The sequence below is a fragment of the Stenella coeruleoalba genome, assembly GCF_951394435.1.
Source record: "Stenella coeruleoalba genome assembly, chromosome: 3".
In the NCBI taxonomy this organism is placed as follows: Eukaryota; Metazoa; Chordata; class Mammalia; order Artiodactyla; family Delphinidae; genus Stenella; species Stenella coeruleoalba.
In genome coordinates this window covers 9,447,686-9,472,549 of record NC_137148.1, presented here as the reverse complement: position 1 = coordinate 9,472,549, position 24,864 = coordinate 9,447,686, and the positions used below count along the sequence as shown (strand labels likewise).

General features: G+C 42.9%; 1 protein-coding gene across 1 annotated transcript in view; it reads left to right on the top strand.

Annotated features, from left to right (window-relative positions):
• The window catches only part of CTNND2 (catenin delta 2), a 935,284-nt gene that overhangs the window by 791,670 nt on the left and 118,750 nt on the right, over positions 1-24,864 (top strand). Inside the window, exons 13-15 of the mRNA XM_079915963.1 lie at positions 1,664-1,781; positions 7,502-7,687; positions 23,201-23,374. Of these exons, the coding sequence (XP_079772089.1) occupies positions 1,664-1,781; positions 7,502-7,687; positions 23,201-23,374 (478 nt within the window). The remainder of the gene's footprint in view (positions 1-1,663; positions 1,782-7,501; positions 7,688-23,200; positions 23,375-24,864) is intronic.

Sequence of the window (24,864 nt, the reverse complement as noted above, 5' to 3'; positions counted from 1 at the left end):
AGGCAGATTCTATAACACTTTCCATAAAAATGCTGCCAGTATTTGCTCAGTTATGTTATCTAAGGAACTGAGGAGTTTTGTTTATATTTTAAGATCCGCAAATGCCAAAAATACTAATGTGAATTGAATAACCTTTCCCAGTGTTACATTAAAACACTGATAGATCGTCTTTAAACATGTCTGCAGAACTTTTTAGATATTAAAGAAAACATTTATGTTCAGTAGCATTTTAGCATTGAGCCTATTTTATTTTGATTTAATTCCTAAAAGGTATAGTCCATATTGTACACCAAGCCTGAAGCCTTTGCTTTCCTGTCCTTCACAGACCTGGGTCTGTTCTAGCTTCTCCGCTTACTACCTGTGTAGCCTTGGACAGCCTGTCTGAGCCTCAGTTCTCTTATCTGTAAAACAGAATGAAGTATAACAGGGAAAGATGTTGGAAAAATGAAATGAGAACACTTGTGTCAATTACAGCATGAGTTTGAAGATTCATTCTGTTCAGCTACTCCTGTGTGCTCTAAGGCCACAGGTTCTTGGAATCTGCCCCATGGCTGGCCCCAGCAGTCACTGAAGAACACTACCCTCCCCAACCAAACCCTCCCCCTAGAAGTAGAGTTAGAGCTACTTTAGTTTAGGTCTTCAGTGTGAGCATCACCAAGTATGCAAATTACCGGATTCCACCAGTGATCTCAAAGTGAGGCCCAGCTATCTCCAGGAACATGCCCTCCAGGTGATTCTGATAATAGCCGTAGCTTGAGAACCATTGCCCTACCTAGATCATTCTCTCTTTCCATCACCCTTCCCCACAGTTTCTAAATGTTTTCAGGTCCTTTGTACCTTTCATTAACTCATCTCCTCCAGCATCCCTCTAATAGCCTGTGCTGTCTCTCATTCAGTTACTGCAAAAGTTCTCTGCTGGAACTGAATCCTTAATCACGGTTGGAGAGGAAGACCAGAACACCCTCTCAGGTGGAATAACTAAAAGCACCCAAAAGATTCACCTTTGACTAGATTGTCTCATGTCTTTTGTACCTTCTGGAAGCTCTCTCTGTCTCCCAGCCGTGCATTTCATTACAAGGGGCCCCTTCTGTTGGCTTTAGCTCAGGCTGTGCCATTGTAGGAAGGAGTCTGGGCAACTCCTACCCATAAAAGATACCATAGACATCCCGATGACTAAATTTTCACAGAAATCTCTGTGTTCTTAGAATAAATTTCTAGAAGTTTACCTCTGGCAGGGCCAAGGTAGGTATCTTTTTGAAGCAGGTGAAATTAGATCTCTAAAATACTTCAGTAAGTTGAAAAGCTTTGTGTTTGAAAAGTATTTCAAACTTCTCAAAGAAGAAGAATCCTTTGACTCAAAGAGCTTCTGATTCCCTGGTCGATTGTAAATGAAGCAGACCTTGAAGACTTGGCCCAAGTCTCCCTTCTTAGCAGTCACAGGACTCTCACGGATCACGTGTTTGGAATTCTGCATTCTCCATTTAGAGAGTTTCCTTGCAGATATCTGTGACTCACCTAATTCCAGGATGCTTTTGTGGAGGCCGTCCCCCCCGATTAAATTATATTCTTGGTAAACCTGAAAAGGCAAGGAAAGTGTTTTGATTAAAACTATGAGAGGAGGTGACCACCGTGAAGGGCGCTGACACATCCTTTTGCTTTGCAGGAATGTTAGTTCAGCCGGAGAGGAGGCCCGCAGGAGGATGCGGGAATGTGATGGGCTCACGGATGCGCTGCTCTACGTGATTCAGTCTGCGCTGGGGAGCAGCGAGATCGATAGCAAGGTTTGTTGAATTTGCATAGGTGAAGCATCTTAGAGAAGAAGGATGCCCAGGGGACCAAACAGTGGCTAACAAGGATGGAGAGTTAATGCGATGTTTACTACTTTCACTCTGAGATCTATATCGACGTTTAATCCTAGCCTAGAACTAGACACTTAATTCTTGATTAGTAGTGAATAAAATTTTAGATTAAGTTATTGTAACTACAGGTGTTCCAGATGAGTGTATAAACTCTCACATACGAGGTTGCCCACAATCTTCTAGCTTTATTTTCTAAAATCCATTGGCAAAAGAAAAAGAAATATTAAAACTACCTGAGAGTTGAATAATCCTATATTCTTACACGATAGCTCTTGAACAACTTAATTTTGTCCAGTGCCATGCAAGGAATGCCTGATGAAGTCTAAATAAATGCCATCAAAATGCTACATAAACGAGCCTGTCAAAGCATCCATCGTCAGCGTCCATTCAGTGCTTTAGTTCGCAAACCAAAATAGAATTGGATGGGCTTCACCAGCGCTGAGCTATTTTGTTTTGTCTTCACTTGTCTTTTGATGAGTTTTGGTTCGTTTTCAATAAAAAATTTGTCATTTCATAATATCCCGATATCAACACAGACTTTACTGATGCTTTCAAGTAATACATGTGATGAATGTGATACCTTAATAAGACCTTAATACATGTGATACCTTAATAAGACCTTCTCCAGAGCCACTCTGTTGACATCTGGGTCCAGTTCTCTGCTGGGGGCTGCCCTGTGCACTGTAGGATGGTGGGCGGCATCCCTGGTCTCCACCCACTAGATGCTAGTAGCATCCTTCCCGCAGCCCAGTTGTGACAAACAAAAATGGCTCCAGATATTGCCGGATATACCATAGGGAGCCAAAAATTGGCCCTGGTTCTGAACCAAAGCCTCAATCCCATGGTTTTTAATACCAACTCGTCTTCGGAATTGTCTTTGGAACATTTAATAAATGCATGTGCCTAGACCCCATCACAGCCCCCTGAGTGAATCTGAGTGTCCAACTCCCGTCTCCGATTTCTATTCCTCTTAAAGTTCATCAGGTGATTCGATGTGCATCTTGGATTGAGAACCGCCCTAGTAGATACAGCTTTGAAATGGACACTCGTCGGGAATACGATATAATATAACTTAGTTTTAAGGTCAGATAAAGAACAAATAAGAGTGATTTTATCCATTTAGTTACTCGTTGGCATGGGGGTGATTTGCCACGGTGCTTCTCTACACATTAGAGTGACTGAAAAATTTAGAAAATTACTAAAAAAACTAGAAAACTAAATTACTAGAAAAGCTAGAAAATTCCTGATGCCTGAGCCCTACTCCCTAAAGTTTAGGACCCATGATATTTTCTGGGACTCTAGCCCTTTGAGTACCAGCTGACTCCAGTTATGACACTGTCTGTCATTTTATCGCTGCCACTCAGTTACATTTGCATCCATTCATTTACCGTATATGACATCAATTGCAAAAGTGAAATATGATAGAAAAGATTTAATCAACCTCTCTTGTAAATGCCCTTAACAGCCATTTTAGACCTTTTAATATTATTGACAGGAAAGTTAAGTCCCTGAAGAAGCAACCAGTCAAGATGTCTTGAGTATTTACAGATACCTGTTAACACAATAGAGGAATTTTGAAAAGAGCTACTGAAGGTAATTCATAATTCACAGAAGCTGCAATGCTAAGGATCTTAAGATTCAAAGTGGTAAAGACTAACGCAGGGAATGCTAAGCCTATGGATACCAAGCAAGCTTTAATAGTGTCTGGGCCTTGTAGTTGAGAATAAAATAAGAGTCAACAGCCTCTTGTCTTGGTCCGGTGCCCACCACTGGGTAAGGCAGCCTTCAGGAGCATGGTCCAAAATCAGAGTGCTGTGAGGCACACACATCTTTCTTCTGATGTGTCAGAGGACCAGACTCCTCCGTCTCTCGGGAGACCTTGGAGATTCTCCTTGTTAATGTCCGTCCACATTTCCCCCAAAAGAGGAAACTGAAAAACTGAGGACCACTTAGGGCTGGAGTCAGAAAACTCAGATATTCCTTGAAATCATGCCATTTGCAGCAACATGGATGGACCTAGAGATGCTCATACTAAGTGAAGTGAGTCAGACAAAGACAAATATCTGATACCACTTATATGCAGACTCTAAAAAATATGACACAAATGAACTTATTTACAAACAGACTTACAGACTTAGAAAACAAACTTATGGTTACCAGAGGGGAAAGATGGGAGGGAGAGGGGATAAATTGGGAGTTTGGGATTGATGTGCACACCACTATATTTAAACTAAATAATCAACAAGGACCTACTGTACAGCACAAGGAACTCTGCTCAATATTCTGTAATAAACTAAATGGGAAAAGAATTGGAGAAAGAATAGATACACGTATCTGTATAACTGAATTGCTTTGCTGTACACCTGAAACTAACACAACATTGTAAATCAACGATGCTCCAATAGAAAATAAAAATTAAAAGAAGAAAAAACAGAAGACTCAGATATTCCTGATTGAGCAGCAAGAACACTGAGCTTGGCCCCGGGAGCGTGCTGGAAAACGTGCCATCTCGTCCTCCCGATGACCAAGGACAGGACCCGGGTGACCTCAGCTTTGAGACAAGGAGGATCCTTATAGCTGTTGAAAGGATCAAATGTGATAAACTACTCAGCAGTGCTCTGCTGGCCAGCATGTGCTATTGAGTTTTAACGTATTATTATTGTCCCATCACTTTCCACTCGGCCCTCTGCTTGGCCACTTCTGAGCTTTCTCAGTGACAAGTTAGAGGAGGGAAAAATGTGTGCACGCTGTCTTTGAGGCCAGCGAAGTTAATGAGTGCAAGAGCCTGGATTCCACGCACGCTCTCAGCTCAGCGCCTGGTAACTGGAACAGTTTGTTGAAAGGGTAACATATGGTGGAGCGTTCTACAGACAGCTTCCAAATTAGCCCTTTCTAATAGAAAATAAGGAGTCAAAATGACCCTGGTGACCAAGAGGAGCTACTGAAAGCTCTGTTGACGGCAATGGATATGGAAACCAAAACCACCAGCTGCCACCCACCTTCTGCTGGTGTCCCCAAGGAGGGCAGTGGCAGTCTTCTTTTTTCTTCTTTTTTTCCTGCCCCTGCAGAGAAAAGCTCTTGACTTGGTAACCCTCCCAAACCAAGCTTAAGGAGAGATAAGTTCAACCCCTGGGGCCACCCCCATCCATCCCTCTCTACCACTTCCTCTGTCTCCCTTCCGCCCTCCCCATCCCCTCTCTGTCTCTCCTTCCTCTCCCCACCATCCAGCTTCTCTCAAAATCATCCCTCAGCCACAGGTAGATTATAAAACATTTCTCAAAACGGCGGATTTATTCCCCAGTGGTCATTTGTTAAACAGAGGCATGGAGGTGCCCCAGGGAAGATGAACAGCAGGATGAGAAAGGAGTTTATTCTCCCAAGTCTTTGATGTAAGAAAAATCAGTTTGAGCTGATTTAAAAATCGTTCTGCCTTATGCCATAACATTTTCTTTTCAGGGAGAGACTTTTCTCCCTTTCATGTATTGTCCTGTGTTTACCTGCTTTCATGCCGGTTCCTTTTTCGATGCTGAGAGGATGCTTGAAATAGAAGATCAAGTTGACTCAAAGCCTGTGGGATTAGCAGCCCATGAAACCTTGAGAAGCGGACAAGAAACGCTTGGAATGGCAAAGGTCCCAAAATATACCCTGAAAACTGCTTTTCCTGCTTGGTTTTCCTGCCCACAGTAGTCATGTCAAACATATACAGTGCCTTTTACCAGATCCCAGTCATAGGTGGGAACAGTGCAGGATCTGGACCCTGGCAGCTCTCACCACCTTTCCAGTCCCAACCTAGGACTAGAAAAAGTGGTGCCATCTGGTATAAGTTAATGAAAGCTTCAGACCTCATCTGTACAATGGAACGATCTTCCCTGCCTTGAATGGTGGCTGTCACACAGTTGGTGCCTGAAAAATGATAGCCAAGTTGGCATGCTTTTAAAAAGACAACTTATCTCTTCTTTTTCAGATTTTGTACGCCTGAAACTGACATGACATTGTAAATAAACTAGACTTCAATAAAAAAATTTGAACTTAAAAAATAAAATAAAACTTATCTCCGTTCAATTTATTCTCCATCATTATCTTGTCCTTTGTAAAAATTTGGTATTTTTTTTCCTCTTCCCTCGGTTCCTCAAATCCAGGACAAAGGTCTAAAGGTTGATGCGCTGGTCTGAATGTTTGGTTCCCCCAAAATCCGTATGTTGAGACCTAATCTGCAATTTGCCAGTGGGGAGTTTGGGAGGAAACAGGAGCACAGGGAGAGTTCACACTTTGGCCAAGGTCACACAGCTCATTAAATGGCAGAGCCAGGACTCCATCATGGACCCATTAGATCTAGGTCACAAGCTCTGGACCTCCCAGCAGTACCATCTCCACCATTGTTAATGATATAGATCCTTGTACAGCACTTGCTGTGTGCCAGGAACTCTTCTCAGTACCTACATACCGGGTTAGTTTCCTGTTGCTGCTATAACAAGCAGCCACAAACATGGCAGCTTAAAAACATAAACTTATTATCTTACCATCTTAGACATCAGGAGTCCAAAAGGGGTCTTTGGGGGCTAAAATCAACGTGTCGACAGGGCTGCATTCCTTCTGGAGGCTTGAGGGAGGCATCTGTTTCCTTGTCTTTACAGCTTCTCAAGGCCGCCCACGTTCCTTGTCTCACGGCCCCTTCCTGCATCTCTAAAGCCAGCAATAGCAGGTCACGTCCTTCTCACGGGGTTTCACTCTAACTCTTCTGCCTCCTCTTTTGCTTATAGGACCCTCAGGATTCCATGCCCCCCCTGGGTAATCCAGGGTAATCTCCCCAACTGATTAGCAACCTTAATTCCCTCCACCACATAACCTAACGTATTCGCAGGTTTCAGAGACTAAGATGTCGACATCTTTGGGGCAGAGAGCTTTATTCTGCCTATCACATGTAAATACTCTAATTCCCGTATTCCACACAGCAGCCTAAAACGTGGCCACTATCATGGCCGTCTTACAGAGCAGGTTATGGTCACGGAGATATTGGGTGCACTGTCCAAGTCACACAGCCAGTGGTCAGAGGCCTAGGGTTCTACAGGTATCCAGCTCTATGTGTGTCCTTAACCACTGTTTAACGCCCCTGCCAGGAAAATCAGCATGGAAACACGGATGCCCCCGGGTGAACACAGAACCCGGCTTACCTGGGACCACCCTGGTTTGCACCTCTTGCCCTGTTTCACCCCCAGAAAGCGCCCTGGTAGATGGTAAATGTTAATGTCGCCCTCCCAGAGCTGACAGAAATCCAGTTATCTGTGCTCTTGGTGGTTCAGAGCCCTAGTCCCCATGCGGCCATTGTCCGTAAGTGGACGCCATCTGGGACCTCTCGTGGTTGTGGGTTCTTCCTCGCTCACAAGTGAATTTCAATCAGTGGCAGCTGCTTAGAAAAGGACCTCTTGTTGATAAGTAGTATCTTTGGGGTGAGAAAATGTCTTAGGACTTTCCAAGCTTCCCTAAATTCTTTCCACTGTGGCTGTCAAGGGAGCCATTAGGGGCAGCGGCTACATGCATCCAAAGAAAAATGTGTGTGTAAAGACGGATTGCTTTTCTGGGTGGAGGAGTGCTGGTTAGTTTTTATTCACTCCTCCTCCTTTTTTTTTTTTTGGATTCTCCAGACCGTTGAAAACTGTGTGTGCATTTTAAGGAACCTTTCGTACCGGCTGGCAGCGGAAACGTCTCAGGGACAGCACCTGGGCACAGATGAGCTGGACGGGCTGCTCTGTGGTGAGGCCAATGGCAAAGATGCAGAGAGCTCCGGGTGCTGGGGCAAGAAGAAGAAGAAAAAGAAATCTCAAGATCAGGTGATGTGGGGACTCGCAGCTGCATGCAATCTTCCCTTGCCCTAATCACAACATGCATGTTTCGTCTGTGTCTGCAGGTGCAGGGCTCTGCGTTTCTAACACGCGGTCACATCACTAATGTGTCTGCACAGGCTTTCCGTGGGGATTTCATAGCTGAGACAGTGGAGCATTACATGACTCCCCTCAGGTTCTGCAGCCACGCCAAGATAGGAAATTTCAAAAAGGGAAAGAGCCGCTTGAGTCCAGGGCAAGCTCTAAGGTTCCAGCTCACACAGTCGAGTCAGATGCAGGCGCTGACTCTTCTGTGTCGATGCACTCATTTATTGCGGTCCTTGCGGGGTCCAGGCGGGTGCCTTGCAGGTGGTACAGTTGCACAAGGATAGGTGTGGTCTAAGAAGGGAAGCTGTGGAGAGAGGCGCAGAAATCCAACATATATTGTATAGGTCATTTGGGAACTTTTGGACATGCAATCTTGCACTTATTGTTGGAAAACGGAATAATTCACAGCCCTCCCAACAGAATGACATTAGAAGCTTGGCCCTGGGGGGCAATTCCGGTTACTCCAGATAGCTGTCCGGCCGGAGAGGCCTCTTCAAAATGGAACGGCCTTTCCTCCAGCAGCTGTCGGTTGCCCTGCATTGAAGTAAAGGCCCACAGGCTGTGATTCTCAGCCTTGGCAAAAACAGAACAGCCTCCAGCCCTGCCCCTCGGGAGCCTCTGGGAGGTAGAACCCCTCACCCACCAGGCCCCCAGGTAAGGGAGTAATGAGAAAAAGTGCCCGTCCTGTGGCTGCCGGAAACCCCTGCTACTGAGATCTTCCTGTCTCCTCCGGACACTGTGGTCATGTTCCCAGCCTTCCCCGACACTGTGGTTATACCTCTAGCCTTGCCCTGGACGCTATGGTTGTTATCTCCAGCTGCTGAGGGTCCTATAAACCCAAGATCTGACTGTCCTCAGGAGTGGATGACTGAGAAAGTGGGACAGAATCCCCAACATGCTCTCTTGCCAGGTTTTTAATTCAAAATAAATTTTCAAAAATATCTGTTTAGGTCACAGCACACTATTTTCTAAACTATTTTTGGAAAAGTTTAACTCCGAGTGAGGGTTAAAGGAACTATTTTATTCACGGTAAGGATTAATGGGAATGTGTCCTTAAATATAATTCCTACATTTAACCTGAATGTGTCAGTGTTAGCATTTTTGTAGGTTCCAGTTCTCAAGCTGCTTGTAGCCCCTGAGGCTCCAGGTCTTTCTACAGCTTCTGGATCTGTATGTTGCAGCTTAAACACGCCTATAATTTAGGAGATACAGGCTCATTGCCTCTTTGACGGTGACCTTCCACTCTGAGAAATAAATCCCCAGCCCTGCTTTTTCTCCTGTCCTGGATCAGTACTCTGTGTCTTCCATCTCCCCCTGAACTGGAGGAGCCTTTTGGGAGTATCGAGCCATGGTTCTTAATTCTGCCTCTTAGAACCCTCCTACCAGGGGGGATGCAGTGGTTAGCCAGCACCTGCCATGTGCCAAGTATTATACTAAGTGATGTCACACACTTCAGTTATCCTACCTGGTACTTAAGGGCGCCAAACGATTATGGGTTCTGAATATTTTTCAATATCAAATAAGTTAAAGATGGCCTAACAAAGGCACATGGGTTCTTCTCATGGTTTCCTTTTGTGGTATTGCATACCATGGGGCCCAGTCCCTACACTGCTTTACCCTGGAAAGCAAGCTCAGTAAAGTTGAAAGGAAGCAAAGCCTATGGGCAAGAATATAGTGCTTTACAGTCTACCCTGTGATCAAAATCACCTGAATCTCACCTACAACCTAATGATTCAGAACCTCTGGGATGGGCCCAGGCAACTTTGGAAATCAGATTTGTGGAAGTCCATTAATATGACATTAGCCTTGGCAGGCAGAATGAAAGAAAGAAAGAGAGAAAGAGAGAGGGAGGGAGGGAGGAAGAAAGAAAAGAAAGAAAGAAAAACTTTAAACTGAGGTTAAATTCACTCTGATTTCATGGTTTTCTCTTTAGTCTATGGCTTAGATTTTGAAGCACACCCTTCTGATAGCTTCTGTGCCTGGCCCTGGTGTCTCCTTTAGTAAGATTCTGCCCCGACACTGAACCCTTTTCCCAACTCTGCCAAGGTGTGCTCTCGTGGCTTGAGGTCTTTCAAATGACAGGTGAGATTAGGAGTTGATTGGGTCCAGAGAAGCCAGGGGTCAGAAGAGAACATTCATGGACATCACGCCAAGATAGAGCCCTTCTTCCAAGGGGCTTAGCTGCTTCCATGAAACCTCACGGTGAGCGATATTCCACCTCAGAACGCTGTACTTCAAACCATAATTTATGACATCAGTGAGCTCTCTTCTAAGTTCAGTCCACTAAAATGATGAGTAGAATCTTACGATTTTTGCCTGAAATCTAAATGAAAATGAGTACAGTCTGTTCCATTTTTCTTCTTACAATATTCTTTTAAGGGAGAAAAAAATAATTTCTTTAAGAAAGTTTTGCTGAAACCACCGTAAGTTAAAACACAATGGAACTTTGTTGTTTATAAAGGAACTTCAAAGTTATTTCAACCAAATGATAGTTTTAAAAAATGTTTTCAAACTGTTCTCCCACATAATATAAAAATATTTTGAAGTGCCAGGAAATTCAGTATCAAGCTTAATGAGGATGTAAACAGATGGAGTGTTAGGTTTGCAGCTATAAAAATGGTCAGATATAATACATCCCCTGGAATCTCTACTGCTCATAAAGTCAGTCTCTTTAAAGAATAGGTAGTGATTATAGAAAGTGTATAATACAAAGTGAAATGAAGAAAGAGGTATATAGATATAGATACGATGCAGATAAAACCTGGCCAGTTTAGTAAAATATGTGTCATATGCAAATTCAAAATATATGCATGTACCAAAAATGTTTTTTTAGAAAAAGTGCAGCACATCAAAGATGATGGAAGATAGTGACTGATTCTTCTTATATGTATCTGTAAATTTTCTACAATGGGCATTACAATTGCAATCTTTTCAAATATTATTTTAAAATAATATTCAAAAAGGAACTAACGGACCAAGTCAGTGTTCGTTTATGCAAGTATATATGCTTTTTTCTCTTAAATTTGAGTTGCCTCAGAGAAAGGCATAAGATAAAATGAAAAGTTGTCTAATCCACGGCAGATCCTTACCAGGACAGAGGAGCCAGAGGTTTTACCAGGAAGCAAAAGTGATGAAAATCATAATATTGGTTTAGTGATTGACTCTGTCACTTGCTGAATTCCAGAAATTTACGCTGACTTTCACCTTGGGCATTGGTATTCTGTACCCTTGGAAAATACTATACTTTGCAGGTCAGATTTAGTTATAATAAAAATCTTGCAAACTTACTTTTAGATCCTTGATAGGGATAATTCACGAAAATATGTGATACAGAACCATCAGATGTAAGCCCCTGTGTGTGGCTGTATTGGACACTTCTATGCATCGTATTCTGGTCCAAAAGGACGTTGCAAATTCATTAATTTCTGACTTTGTGTTCAGTGCCTATCGCTGAATTATAAGAAATGACTGGTTTCTCTAGTAGCTCTTTTCAATTAGACCCTCTGCCAAAGCAGTCTACATGCCATGTGCCAAGAGGCGTATCTCACCCAGCACAGTCCTCACCGCTGCTGGCAGGGCTTTGTGCCAGCAGCCTGGCAGAGCAGGGCAGGGGTGGCAATCCGAAGATTGAGGTCCAGGGAAATAGCAGTAGACAAAATTGATTTAGCTGCTTTCCCACCCTTTGTAGAAATAAGCATTTTTGTTTGTTTTTCGATTTGGCATGTGGCCAAGGTTCCTGCGATGGTGTCCGGGGATCAGTGGTGCTCAAACGTGGATCAGAGGTAACAGGATACTGCTGGCTGATGGCCCGAGCAGACCTGGGCCTTCAAGATCTACTCTGTGTGAACTTGACTGTGTACAGAGAAACCCGCAGTGAAAAACAGAAGTAAAACAAGCAAGATCTCCTAGAGTTCAAAAATCTCTCTTCTGCTTGAATCACCTCTGAGTTTTTTAGTTCACAGGGGTATTTATATATCCACATGGGTGAGGATGTAAACCTATCAGAATTCAAAGGTGATTCTGATCCAGCATTTTTATACGATCAACTTCCTCTCTCTCCTGATAACCTTTGTTTAGTGAGCTGGGGTCAATCTAAGAGAAGTATTATTACTCTTTTTCATCTCTCTTCTAGGTTGTTGATGCCAAATGCATAGATTGTGGGAAGTTTCACTTAAGATATCAGCATGATATCTTATCCACAAAAGCAGTAGTATTGGGCTTCCGTGTAAAACCTTTAAGACCCCTTAATTTCTTCCATGACTATAGGCATGTCTCCACAGAAGCTCAAGGCCTTTAACCTGCATGCTTTCCCAGAGCAGCCCAGCCCCGCCCAGCTCAGCCCAGCCCAGCACAGCCCAGCACAGCACAGCCCAGCCCAGCACAGCCCAGCACAGCCCAGCCCAGCCCAGCCCGGCCCAGCCCGGCCCAGCCCGGCCCAGCTCAGCCCAGCCCAGCCCAGCCCAACCCAGCCCAACCCGGCCCAGCTCAGCCCAGCCCAGCCCAACCCAGCCCAGCCCAACCCAGCCCAGCCTGGCCCAGCTCAGCCCAGCCCAGCACAGCCCAGCACAGCACAGCCCAGCACAGCACAGCCCAGCACAGCACAGCACAGCACAGCACAGCACAGCACAGCACAGCCCAGCCCAGCCCAGCCCAGCCCAGCACAGCCCAGCACAGCACAGCACAGCCCAGCCCAGCACAGCACAGCACAGCCCAGCACAGCACAGCACAGCCCAACTCAGCACAGCCCAGCACAGCCCAGCCCAGCCCAGCCCAGCCAGCCCAGGCCAGCCAGCCCAGCCCAGCCCAGCATCCCGCAGGCCATCTCCTCACTTTTGCTCACACTCCTCCTCTGTCCAGCATTCCCCTTCCCTTCTTCCACTCCTTGGAGAATCATCCTTTAAAACCAAGTAAAACATCACTTTCACCCTTTCAAGAGTTCTCCCAAGTTAAAGTGAATCCTTCTCTCATCTGCATCTGCATGGTTTTATTTAAACTTCTCCTCCAATGCTCATCACATTATCAGTCACATACAGCTGTTGATCTCCTAGAGGGAGAATTTTCTGAGGGACAAGACTGTGTGGGTCTTCTTTCCATCTTTGACATCTAGCCCAAGGCCCAGCACCAGCTGTGCTGAATGGCAGTCCAGCTGTGGTCCACTGGGCCTCTAGCTCTTGCTGTGGGGTTGTTGCCAGTCGGTGGTCCCAGCCTCATCCATTGTCTTCTTGGGACCCTTGGCCTCCCACGGCTGCTGTGAGCCAGGAGCGCTGCATAGCCCTTCTCTTTCCGTTTGTGGTTCAGGCTGTTCCTCCGCTTCTCAGGGCAGTGCTGCATTTTATTACCTTCTGACTCTGCGATCACCAGCAAACCTAATGAACACTCTAGGTCTTGATAATCGTCTGAGAACTTGCAGTTCATGTCAACAAGTGTAGATGCATGTGTCTCAAAGTACCCCTGGAGAAGCAGTACTTTGATCACACCAGACTAAAAGATGCTTAGTTCTGAAGATGTCAGTGTGTGACATACATAAATGGGATTAGATGCCATGAAATCCCATCCCCTGAAAAGTGTCCTTGGAGTTTCAGGACTTTGGACTGGGGGCCGCCTCAAGAGACTCACGCATAGCCCACTGTGTCCCGTGGATGCTGTTGGCCCAGAAGTGAGACTCTGAGAATAAACAGCAATCAATGTCCCAAAGCACAAAAATGAATTTTATTGCTAGTTTAAGTCAGTACATTGCAGATTTGAATTTTAAACTTACTTAAATTTTAAATAAGTTTCTCCTTGAGACAAAATATATATTAATTATAAGTAAAAATATTATATCTATAAAAATATTTAAATAACTTCAAAAAATTTTATAAATATTTATATTAATAAATACATGCACAAATAATATGTAAACAATATACGAGTAAAATAGCAATAAGCTACAAGAAGAAAATAATGCACACACCCCCATCATCTTCCCTTCTACTGTGAGCCACAATAAAAATTTATACCTGGGCCTCTAATCCTCTCTGATCTCTTTCTCTCTGTATTTATGCATAGCTTTGTTTAACCTTTCAAAATACAATTATACGATATTGGTTGGAGTGTGAGTTAAGACACATCGGTACCACATCAGACAGCCAAGTTCATAGTGAATTAGAGAAGACAAGTGTGTTTCCCGCTAATGTAAAAGTCGGCGCTGCTGGCGGCTCTGGTCTGCAGAATCTCCGGAGGCTCCTTAGATCTGTCATGCTCACCTCTTTAGGATGCTGCCCTCCTCCTCATGGTCCAAAGATGGCTCTGTATCCAGAGTCCAGATATGGAGCCAAGAAGACAGAGGGGAGTACCCTTTCCTCTAGAACTGCCCCCGCTGAATGTCACACACATCACTGTTGCCCACACCCTCTCCGTCTGGACGGGACACATTAGCCCCTGAGTTGCAGGGGTGACTGGGATGTGTAGTGTTTTTGTGGGGCAACCGTGACCGTAGGTGAACCTTGGGCATTCTCTTAACCAAAGGGAAAAGGGGTACAGTGGCACACTAAGGGGGTGCAGTAGGAGTTCTCTACCTCAGTAAGGAGGGATATTTTATCATTGAAATGGTTTAGAATTGTCTGCACAGGGTAATAAGAAAGACCAACTTTCATCCATTTTGCTGTTTGCAAATTCTCTGCAGACAGTGTAGCCCCCGATTACCTGCAGCCAGGTGACTGGCACACCACTGAAGGGAAGGACAGGTGTGGGCGCTGCACCCACCCTGCCTCGCTCTGCCGGCTGTTGTAGACACTTTATCACTTGGCTCTGCGTGACCTCTCTCCTTGCCAGTAAATAGTCATCTACACCAGAATATGGAAAAGGCTACCAAGAATTCCATTGTAGGGGTCTGCCGTGTTGTATGAACCAGTCCCCGATGATCAGAGAATTAGGTTGCTCCCAAATTTTAACTAACATAAACTGCAATCAACATCCGTGTAGTTAAATCTCGCCTATATCCTTAATCACTTCTCAGGGATAAATTCTTAAAAGTAAAACATCTAGTTTTACTTTTACAGAGAATGCTTTTCAGGCTCTGGCGACATAGCCAGAATTTGTCTTAACCACTCTGGATGGCAGTGACAGACAGTGTGAGTACGTTTTGATTTGCTTTATTATCACCTGATGGATCTGCCCCTTTGTGACATGCTTGATGCTTTTAAGTCCTCGTTTCCTAATATCACAGGTGTTTTTTCTTTCTTCCAGGCAGTTTCCGTTTCCTTATTAGTAACCATACTTTCTCGTTTGTGGCTTAATACCATTTCCTTTCTGACCATCTGCTGATTTCAGCTGCCGCTCATCCCTCACGGCTGGTAGCAGTGTAGTCTTGCTCTGCTGTCACCTCACCGTATGCCAGGAGCTTGGTGACTCAAGACATGCTATTTCATGTCCTCAAAGCAATAAGTTGCATGCGCCCACAAAGATCACGGCTGCACAGTTCTGTGCAGTGACTGTCCTTTGCCACTCCCTGTGAATGAGTGAGATGCTTCTTCTTCTGCGCCTCTCATATAAAATTTATCCCATCACCTAGAAATGCTGCTTTTCCACTTTCAGTGGGTTTACAGACTTAACGCTCAATCTTTGGTGACTCATTTAGGTTGTGTTTACATTTTGCCATTCGGTACTCCACACCATCAGTCAATAGTCTGTGTCTTACAGACTAGACCTGGGTTTCTCAGCCTTGGCACTGTTGACATTTGGAGCCGGGTAATTCCCTGTGGTAGGTCTATCCTGGGCATTGTGCGATGTTTATCAGCATCACTGGCTTCTACCCAGTAGACACCCATCAATAGCACCGCTTTCCCTAGTTGTGACAACCAAAACTGTCTCCAGACATTGCCCACTATCCCCTTGGGTGTTAAAATCACTCCAGTTGAAAACCACTGTATTAGACTGTCTTTGAGGGATGTATCACCAAAGATATAAACAAGCAAGCCTACAGGACTACCTCAAGGAAGTTGGCGAGTCAGGGACAGAGTCCCTTGAAAAAGCAGGTAGTAGGGTGAGTTATAGCCCAGGTTTCCCTAGATGTGGATGAGAAGTTAGGAGCAGAGAGAATTCTAGGTGAGCATTGCTATGTTCCAGTTGGTTCCATCAGGATGACTTGGGGAAGCGGCGAGCGAGCCCGGTGATGTAGACCAGCCTTGATAACACTCCTCTTTGGTCACAACACAGTGGCCGCCTTGTGCCAATGTCTGGAGCTCACAGCATCACCCGCCTCCCTCCTGCCTTCTCCTGAGGGGTGTGCGCCCACACAGGCACGGAAGTGAGTCAGCAAGTCTGTCCCTGAATGTCTTTTGTTCTGAAGCCTTTTTTGGGAAACACCATAGCCGATCTCACCTTTAAGACAGGTTTCTAATCTCTCAAATGCAAAATTCCCCGTATCTTTTGCAAGGAGAGCCTGGAGACACGTGTACCACATGAATACGAGTCACTGGCCGTCACCTCTGTCCTCTCTTTCCGTAGGTTCAGCCTCCCTGTAGTTGACGGCTTCTGAACAGCTCCCAGGGGGAGTCAGACGCCCGAGCTACCCTTGCCTTCCAAATTCCCAAGCGTCAACACAAAAATCATTTCTCTTTTGGCTTTTGACAGTTGCTTGGAGTTTTTTTTTCTTAATAACCATTACTTCCATTCCCTTGCCCTCCTCCTTTTCCTCCTTCCCTCCCCGGATTAGCTGAAAGTGATGGTGAAACACGGTCAGGGCAAAAATCAATTAGTAACTGCTGTTCAGACCAAATCAAGCAACAGTGGCCAACAGTGGATGGACTGTGTTTAGGTTGTGGCTCTTCAAAGTATTTAGCACTGGCTGCAGCCTAATTTACCCAAACCCTGCATGAAGGAACATTCCCTGACAGTTTCCCATTTTAGAGCCATTTTCTCTTCCTGCATTCTGTGATGTGTAACTTCAGCTGGGAGGCAAGAGTGGGATTTTAAAATCAGACTGTTTTCCTGTCACTGCACATCCACTCCCTTTCCCTTGCAGTACCTCTGGCCCATTTATGTCACTGAAATCCCTTTAAAAGAAAAGTGAGCCTGCACACATGCTGACTGTCATTCTCTGTCGCTGGTAGAGAAATTTAGGCACTAGAGATGCATTCCGCTGGTGAAGAGGCCTTTTCTATTTGTGTTCCAAAGATACGGCAGCGAAAGCTCTTTTCTTTACATAGACTGGAATGGCTGTGACATATGCGACAGAAGGAGCTGTGTATTTTAGCAGCGCTCCTCCCAGAATGTAAATCCTTCTTCCATGTAGGCGAGAACGTCTTGTTAGCATCTCCGTGGTACCCAACCCGGTGCCTTGGAAGTAGAAACTGGGGTAGTTGTAAGCTCCTTCAGAGGGAGGAGCTGAAATTCCCTCATTAATTCTTCTCATTCAGTAGGGGCTTTTATGAATGTAATAATTAATCTCGTGAGCCACCGTCCCCTGAAGAATCCATTTACACAGTCTCTTTGTAAAGTGTACAGACATCTTTACTTTCTGGTTTTTGAACTTTCTGATTTTTTTTTTTTTTTGACGGTACCATGCAGCATGTGGGATCTTAGTTCCCCGACCAGGGATCAAACCCACACCCCCTGCACTGAGATCGCACAGTCCACTGGACCTCCAGGGAGGTCCCTGAACTTTCTGATTTTTATCCCTAAGCCAGACCTCTCTTTTCATATAAGGAGCAAATGGCTTCCATGATTCCATCCTCAAACCAGCTAAGAGAGAAATCTTCAAAATAGAATTTAAGCCCTAAGGAGAAGTAAAAGTATTAAACGCCAGTCTAAAGAAAGGCCTTTTTAAAAAAAAAAAAACAACACACACATTGAGCCCATTCCCACAGCTGTGTGATTTTCTTCCTAAGCAGGCATTCCTTACAGTCAGTGGCCAGTGTGTATCTCCTTCCCTGACCGTGACTACATCAAAAACCACTGTGTCCAGATTTCAGCAGACCCTTGGCTTCTAACATGGGAGCGTCTTATTCTCCTCCTTTTTAAAAATGTTTGAGCACTACCTTCTCGGAGAGAGAATACATATTTTCAATTCTAACAATTTTGGATAGTGAATGATATAAACTGTTCACTTATTTGTTTTATTGATATTAGTTGTACACTCATACATTTAAAGCCAGTCAAGCAAAGTACTGATACATAAAAAGGAAGGAAATGATGCCATTTGCAGCAACATGGATGGACCTAGAGTTTGTCATACTGAGTGAAGTAAGTCAGAGAAAGACCAGTATCATATGATATCGCTTGTATGTGGAATCTTAAAAAATGATACAAATGAACTTATTTACAAAACAGAAATAAACTCACAGACATAGAAAACAAACTTATGGTTACCAAAGGGGGAAGGAGGAGAGGGATAAATTAGGACTATGGGATTGACAGATTCCAGCTATCAATACTACATGTAAAATAGATAAGCAATAAGGATTTACTATATAACACAGGGAACCATGTTCAATATCTTGTAATAACCTATAATGGAAAATAGGCTGATAAATATACATATATATATAACTGAAAATATATATATATAACTGAAAAACAAAAGTGCTGATAATATGTTAGTGAATGTGGTGCTACTTGGGATGACAAGTCAGTCTGTTGGTTTGTTCTGTGATCTACTGTCAGCATAATCCTGCCTTACACACTCCTTCTTTGCTGCCAGCCTGGCCCCAAAAGAGCTTCCAGGGCAGGACATCCAGGGTGTAGCTGGAGGTTCCTCGTAACACTGACACCAAACTTTCTTAGTGCTTACTGTCACTACTGTCCTGCTCAGCTCGGGCTGCTGTAACAAAATGCCCTAGACCAGGTGGCTTACACAAACAGACATTTCTTTCTCACGGTTCTGGAGGCTGGAGGTCCAAGGGGCCAGCAGATTCGGTGTCTATTGAGAGCCTCTTTCCTGATTCACAGATGGCCATCTTCTTTCTGTGTCCTTACAGGGCAGAAAGAGAAAGCTCTGGTCCCTTCATCTCTTTATCAGGATACTAATCCCGTCATAGGGGCCCCACCCTCAAGACCTCATCTAAACCCAATTACCTCCCAAAGGCCTCGCCTTTAAATACCATCACATTAAGGGTTAGGCTTTAACATATGAATTTGGGTGAGACACCCAACATTGTTTTTTGTTTTTTTATTTATTATGTTCGTTGCTGGTGTGGGCTCTCTCTAGTTGTGGCAAGCAGGGACTACTCTTCATTGCGGTGCATGGGCTTCTAATTGTGGTGGCTTCTCTTGTTGCGGAGCATGGGCTCTAGGCGTGTGGGCTTCAGTAGTTGTGGCTCACGGGCTCTAGAGCACAGGCTCAGTAGTGGGGTGCAGGGGCTTAGTTGCTCCGGGGCATGTGGGATCTTCCCGGACCAGGGCTCGAACCTGTGTCTCCTGCATTGGCAGGTGGATTCTTAACCACTGTGCCACCAGGGAGGTCCCAATCCAAAGTATTATCTGTTGAAAAAATCTAAAATACTCTGGCATAACCCACTCAATCCTTAACTTCTTAAACTTGAAGTATATTTGTAAATTCTCAATTCCTATAAATAAGACAATGAATAAGAGGAGCTTTAATGCTAGAGATTATCAGGGTTTTTTCCTATTTAATAACATGAATGACCTGCATAAAGTATAATTTGAACATTTAAGTACTAACTTTAAGAATCAAGAATATGGGCTCCCCTGGTGGCGCAGTGGTTGAGAGTCCGCCTGCCGATATAGGGGACACGGGTTCGTACCCCGGTCCGGGAAGATCCCACATGCCGCGGAGCAGCTGAGCCCGTGAGCCATGGCCGCTGAGCCTGCGCATCCGGAGCCTGTGCTCCGCAATAGGAGAGGCCACAGCAGTGAGAGGCCCGCATACCGCAAAAAAAAAAAAAAGAACAGTTAGAACTTTTGCAAGTTTTATTCGTTAAAATATAACAGATAAAATTTTAAGTGTGCTTAAAATTAAGGAACATTTATTTAACTTTCAAGCCTAAGGAGTAAAACTATGAGGAAGAAGGGATATTTTCACTCAACATTTCCCCTGTGCTGGAAGAAAACTTTAAAACCACAAATGCCTTTCTCCTTTTTCTTTTGCTTTCCCTTTGTCTAATTTCTGTTTGATTTTTAAACTTAAACCTGATAAATGAAGACATATAAACACACACACACACTTTTGTGTGTGTGTGTGTGTGTGTGTGTGTGTGTGTTTATATGTCCCAACTTGGCAATAATGCAGCCAATATAATCAAAAAATACTCCGCTAGCATTGCCCCTGTTGGTTTCCTGGAAATACTTTGTTGGTTGTGCCTTGTCTCTATTACATAGAAAGTTCTCCCTCCTGACCTGAAAACATTTTGTTTCTTTATATATTATTTTCATATTTCAAGTTCTTAGAAAATTTTTGGTAATATGCCCTTAAGGTACAGTCAAAAACAAATATAGTTTGCATAAGGCTTATTTATAAATGTAAGTTCTGTGTTCTTTGGACTAAATAGCTGTGTGATGAGTGTTTTGACTGTGTTAAAGATTTAGCCACTGCTTGTCTTCAAGCCATGTGGCAGTTTTGAAGAAATTTTAGGATAAATTCATCTTGTATTTAAATTTATAAATGATGTGTTTCCATTTTTTTGATAAAAGAGTTGCATATCCCTTGATTTCTCGTGGATCCTCACTCTAAAAGAAGGTTGGCATTAAACGTTCTCACGTGCAGAACTGTTTCACCACTTCAGTCTGATCCTGATGTCACCATTGCCCTGTAGTCCTGTTGGTATTGATTGGCTAGGCGACATGACTTCAGGTGTGTCAGCACAACTTTTAAAGAAGACTTCCGGTCTTTTATAGGTGATGAAAATCTATTTTTTAATGGACAGTTGATAGATACTTCTTTCCCTATTAACTCAATAAAAGTTTGAATAAAGTACCCAGATGAAGGCAGGATACACTGACTGGCTTTGAAATAGTTCTTTATCTTCTGTGTCGATGTGCCAGGGTGTCATCAGCGTTCTGAAATAGCAGAGAATCCCCTTTGAACTTCTTTTGTTGCCGTCAAAGGCTATCCATATTCACATCAGTTTTCCTTTTATTCCCTTCAGATTCTCTCTGTAGCCACTAAGAAAGGATTGTAATAAAAGGTATTTAAGAGCTACATAGATCACGTGTCAGAACGGAAGAAAATTATCTAATGATTTAGCCATTTATCCTGTTTTATTTGCACAGAAGTTAGAAGAAAAGAACCAGATGAAACCCAGCAAATGATAACACAGCTTTTTTTTTTTGCTCTTTTTACAGTTTGTCTGTCACATGTTGTAATGAGAGTGCAAATAAAACTTCTCTATACCTCACGCCGTTATGTTGGCTCTTACATGAGAGGGAAATTCCATCCATGTTGAGCTCTAAATCTTTATATGAAATCTAAATCTTTATATGAAAATGATAGCTTAAAAGTATTAAGGAGATAACAAAATGAAATAATTTTGCATTTCCTGTTGCACTAGCTAGCCGAGAGATTCAATACCCCCAGCTGGTTTCCTATGAGAAGACAATATCACTCCTGTTTCATCATCAAAGTCACCACATCTACAAAAGGGCTGTTCTCTTAGCCTAGTGCTCTCTTTCTATCTGGTGCAGTGAGCCAGTCTCAAATAATGAAGCAGGAGCAATGTGACAAGTCTGGTTCACTTTCAATTTTGTTTTGTTATGTATTTAAAAGAGATGGACTGGTTTTATTGATAGGCTGTGTACAGGTGCAAAGTCCGCTTTGAAGGGTTTAGAAGTGGCTTTGGTTGAAAGAACAGGAAGATCCTTACATTGAGTGTCCTTGTTATAAAGTTGAGATAGAGTGACACTCTGAATGAAAATGACCTTTAATGGGATGGCTGTCACCCGTCGATGGGATGTCATTCATCTCTGAGCTTTAGCCTTGAACTGAGTTAAGCTGTATCATAATTGAGAAAAAGAAGGCATGAATTTTTAATTTTTCTTTTGGAAAATAAGTGATAGAATTCTTGAAATTGTTTGTGACTGTTAAACAACTTTTCATTATTTCTACCAACACTTCTATTTTTGTTGCGAGGATAGGACGTAAGCTATATTTTCTTCTAGGTAAATTTTCAGAAGTAGGGAACTTACACAGATTCTGAAATACAATTTTGTTTTCATAGGTTTACATACATATATATGGACACAGGTGCACATATATGTATGTACATAAAATATCTGTGAGAAAGCTTAGTGTTGATATATATGTCTTTTAGATTATGTTTTAAGCAATCATTAATAAACACCAATAAGCAGTTAAATAACTTAATATTCCCACTCTGATACTATAAAGTAATTCTTTTGTTTTACTATGATTTTTCTCAAAAATGAATATGGGAGTATTTTTTCTACACTTATTACTTTATTTCTACCCTCATTATACTCATTGCCTTTATTTTTAATGAAAGAAAAAGGCTATGTGTGATCAAAGATCAGAATCATTATTGGAACTTTTAATATTTTTAAATTATAAGGATAATAAAACAGAAAATTAGAAAGGTAGAAAAAAATGAAAGACACTTCATTAATAATTTTTATTATCATTACATTTTTTTACTATGCATTTTATTTGGAATCAAACACAAACCCCCTACTACTTTGCATCCTGCTTTGTTTATTTAACTTTTATCATAAACATTTGTCCAAATTGCTACATGATCTTCATAGCTATCATTTTTAAGACTCTACCGATATGCCTTTGTGCATATAATCCATAATTTAAAATGTAATTAATTTTTAGTTACATATTCTGTTATTTATTAGATTCAATTCAAAGCAAACATCAGAATTTCTATAAGATCAAAATTTGCTTATAGCTCACGTCAATGTATGTAATAAACTGTAACAATTTTCTCTCCTTTGTCCATTCTGTCATTTGTTTGATGCCCATAGATGCAATGACAGAATATGTATTTTACAAGTGATATAGGAATTTATCACAGTTAACACTTGTGTATAAGAAGTGAAGGCATTTGATAGTTACTAACTACTATGCTATGCCTATGGTATGCTTACTGTAAGGTGCCTTGATGTTTAGCTTTCTTCCACCCTGACCGATTAAAATTAACCCATCTCTTCTCCTTTCTTCCTGTAGCAGTGTGCTAGAATTTTTCTCAGAGGGCTTAGCCATTCTACTGCCAGTTACATTCACTTATGTACATGCTCCGACCCCCTCCACCCTCCATCATAAGCTCTCGGTAGGTAGGAATGGCTCTCCCATTTTTGGTGGTCCTTGGACTGCTGATGTAGTATCCTACCTACAGTAGATGCTCACCAAACGTCATGACACCCTGCTTTTGTTTTTGTCTTTGATGTTTGCTGAAGGCAATATTGGGAAGTGTAAAGATGTTGAAGATGTTTACTCTCTCATTTCTCTTCCACCAGTGGGATGGAGTAGGACCTCTTCCAGACTGTGCAGAACCACCAAAAGGGATCCAGATGCTGTGGCACCCATCCATAGTCAAACCCTACCTCACACTGCTCTCTGAGTGCTCAAATGCAGACACGCTGGAAGGGGCGGCAGGCGCCCTGCAGAACTTGGCTGCAGGGAGCTGGAAGGTATGATGAGTTTGTTACAATAAGAAAGAAATCTGGAATGATGAGAAGGTCCTTAGGAAATATGAGAAGTCCAATTTTGAGAAGTGCAATTCTAATAAAGTTTCTAAGGATGTTAGAGAAAGACCAGTTCCATTGAACTGTTGGACTTAGAAAGGTATTTCTTTTAAAAATTCTTCTTAAAGGCTCAGGGGTCGTTGAAGAGCGCTACAAAATACAGAGGAATAGATGTAAGTATAGTCATTGAAGATGCTATGAATGCTTTCCGTTATATTTGTGTAGCTGAGCTACTTCATTTTCAGGGGCGACTGACATGTTGAGACTTTTCAAAGCACTGTCATTGACAGTTAAGGGAGCTGATACCCAAACATGTCATACGAAAACTGCTGTGAATCCTGAAATGTTGTAGCTGGTCCTGTCCCCAAAGGAAAAGAATCTCTTGCATTTTTAAATTACGGGATTACAGAGGAAAATAGTTATCTTTGGCAAAAGGTTACGGTAAAGCAACTGTATGATTGGGAAAGAGATTAGGAGGGTCTTTTTCTCTGGGTCTTTACAAATACACACTGTTCCAGGTCGGTTCTCACAAAAATTTTTTGTGGGTAGAAACAGATTCATGATAGCAAAGAATTCCTGAGTTTGGTCACTAATAGTTACATGGGCTAACTTGCCTTATGCACAAAAGAGTGTAACCTCTTAGAAGAACTGAGGGCATGTAGGGAAAATATCAAGACCTCCACCTTCAATTACTCATTCATTTAATTATCAATGCCTGGGGTTTGGGATATCCATAAATCAATCTTTTCTTTACCATTCATTTTCTTCAAAACAATATTAATATAGACACATAGCTACAGATAACTCTCAGAAGCTCAGTACCATGGGTACCACAGGTATTGGCTTCAGTATCGTGTAATAATACATTCCCTTCTTATTATACCTTCCAATACCTGACTCTTGTCACTTCTCTCTCTGCCATCTTCCTTTCCATGGCTACAGTGTCAGCTGCAGCATTTTCTTTCTTGGATGTGACCTCCCAGCTCTTGGGACCCAGCCCCTGATGATACTTCCCAGGAGCTGGCTACTTACTCATGCATGGCAGGCTCACTTCTTCGCTTGAGAGTCTTAGGAATGAACATAATTATCCCTTTCCCTCCCTGCCCATAAGGCATCACTAATGCTGTACCTTAAGAATTCAGTTTGGGATGAACTTGAGGTGAACTTGTCTCTTGCTTTCAACAAGAGAAAAGCTTCAAATGTAGAGTCTCACCAAGAAGAATGACAGAGTATAGCCTTGCATAAGTAGGAAAGAGATAGTAATGGAAGTCACTTCCTTGAAGTTGCCCTTAGCATTAACTTCCCTCTAAAGTTAGGAGACTTCAACTCAGATCACAATTCAAACCTAGGCTCTAACTTTTCTAAGCTTTGTGGTCCTGGGAAAATTAAAGCACCTCAGTGTTTCTCAGATGCATCGTCTTTAAGCAGAGGAGATC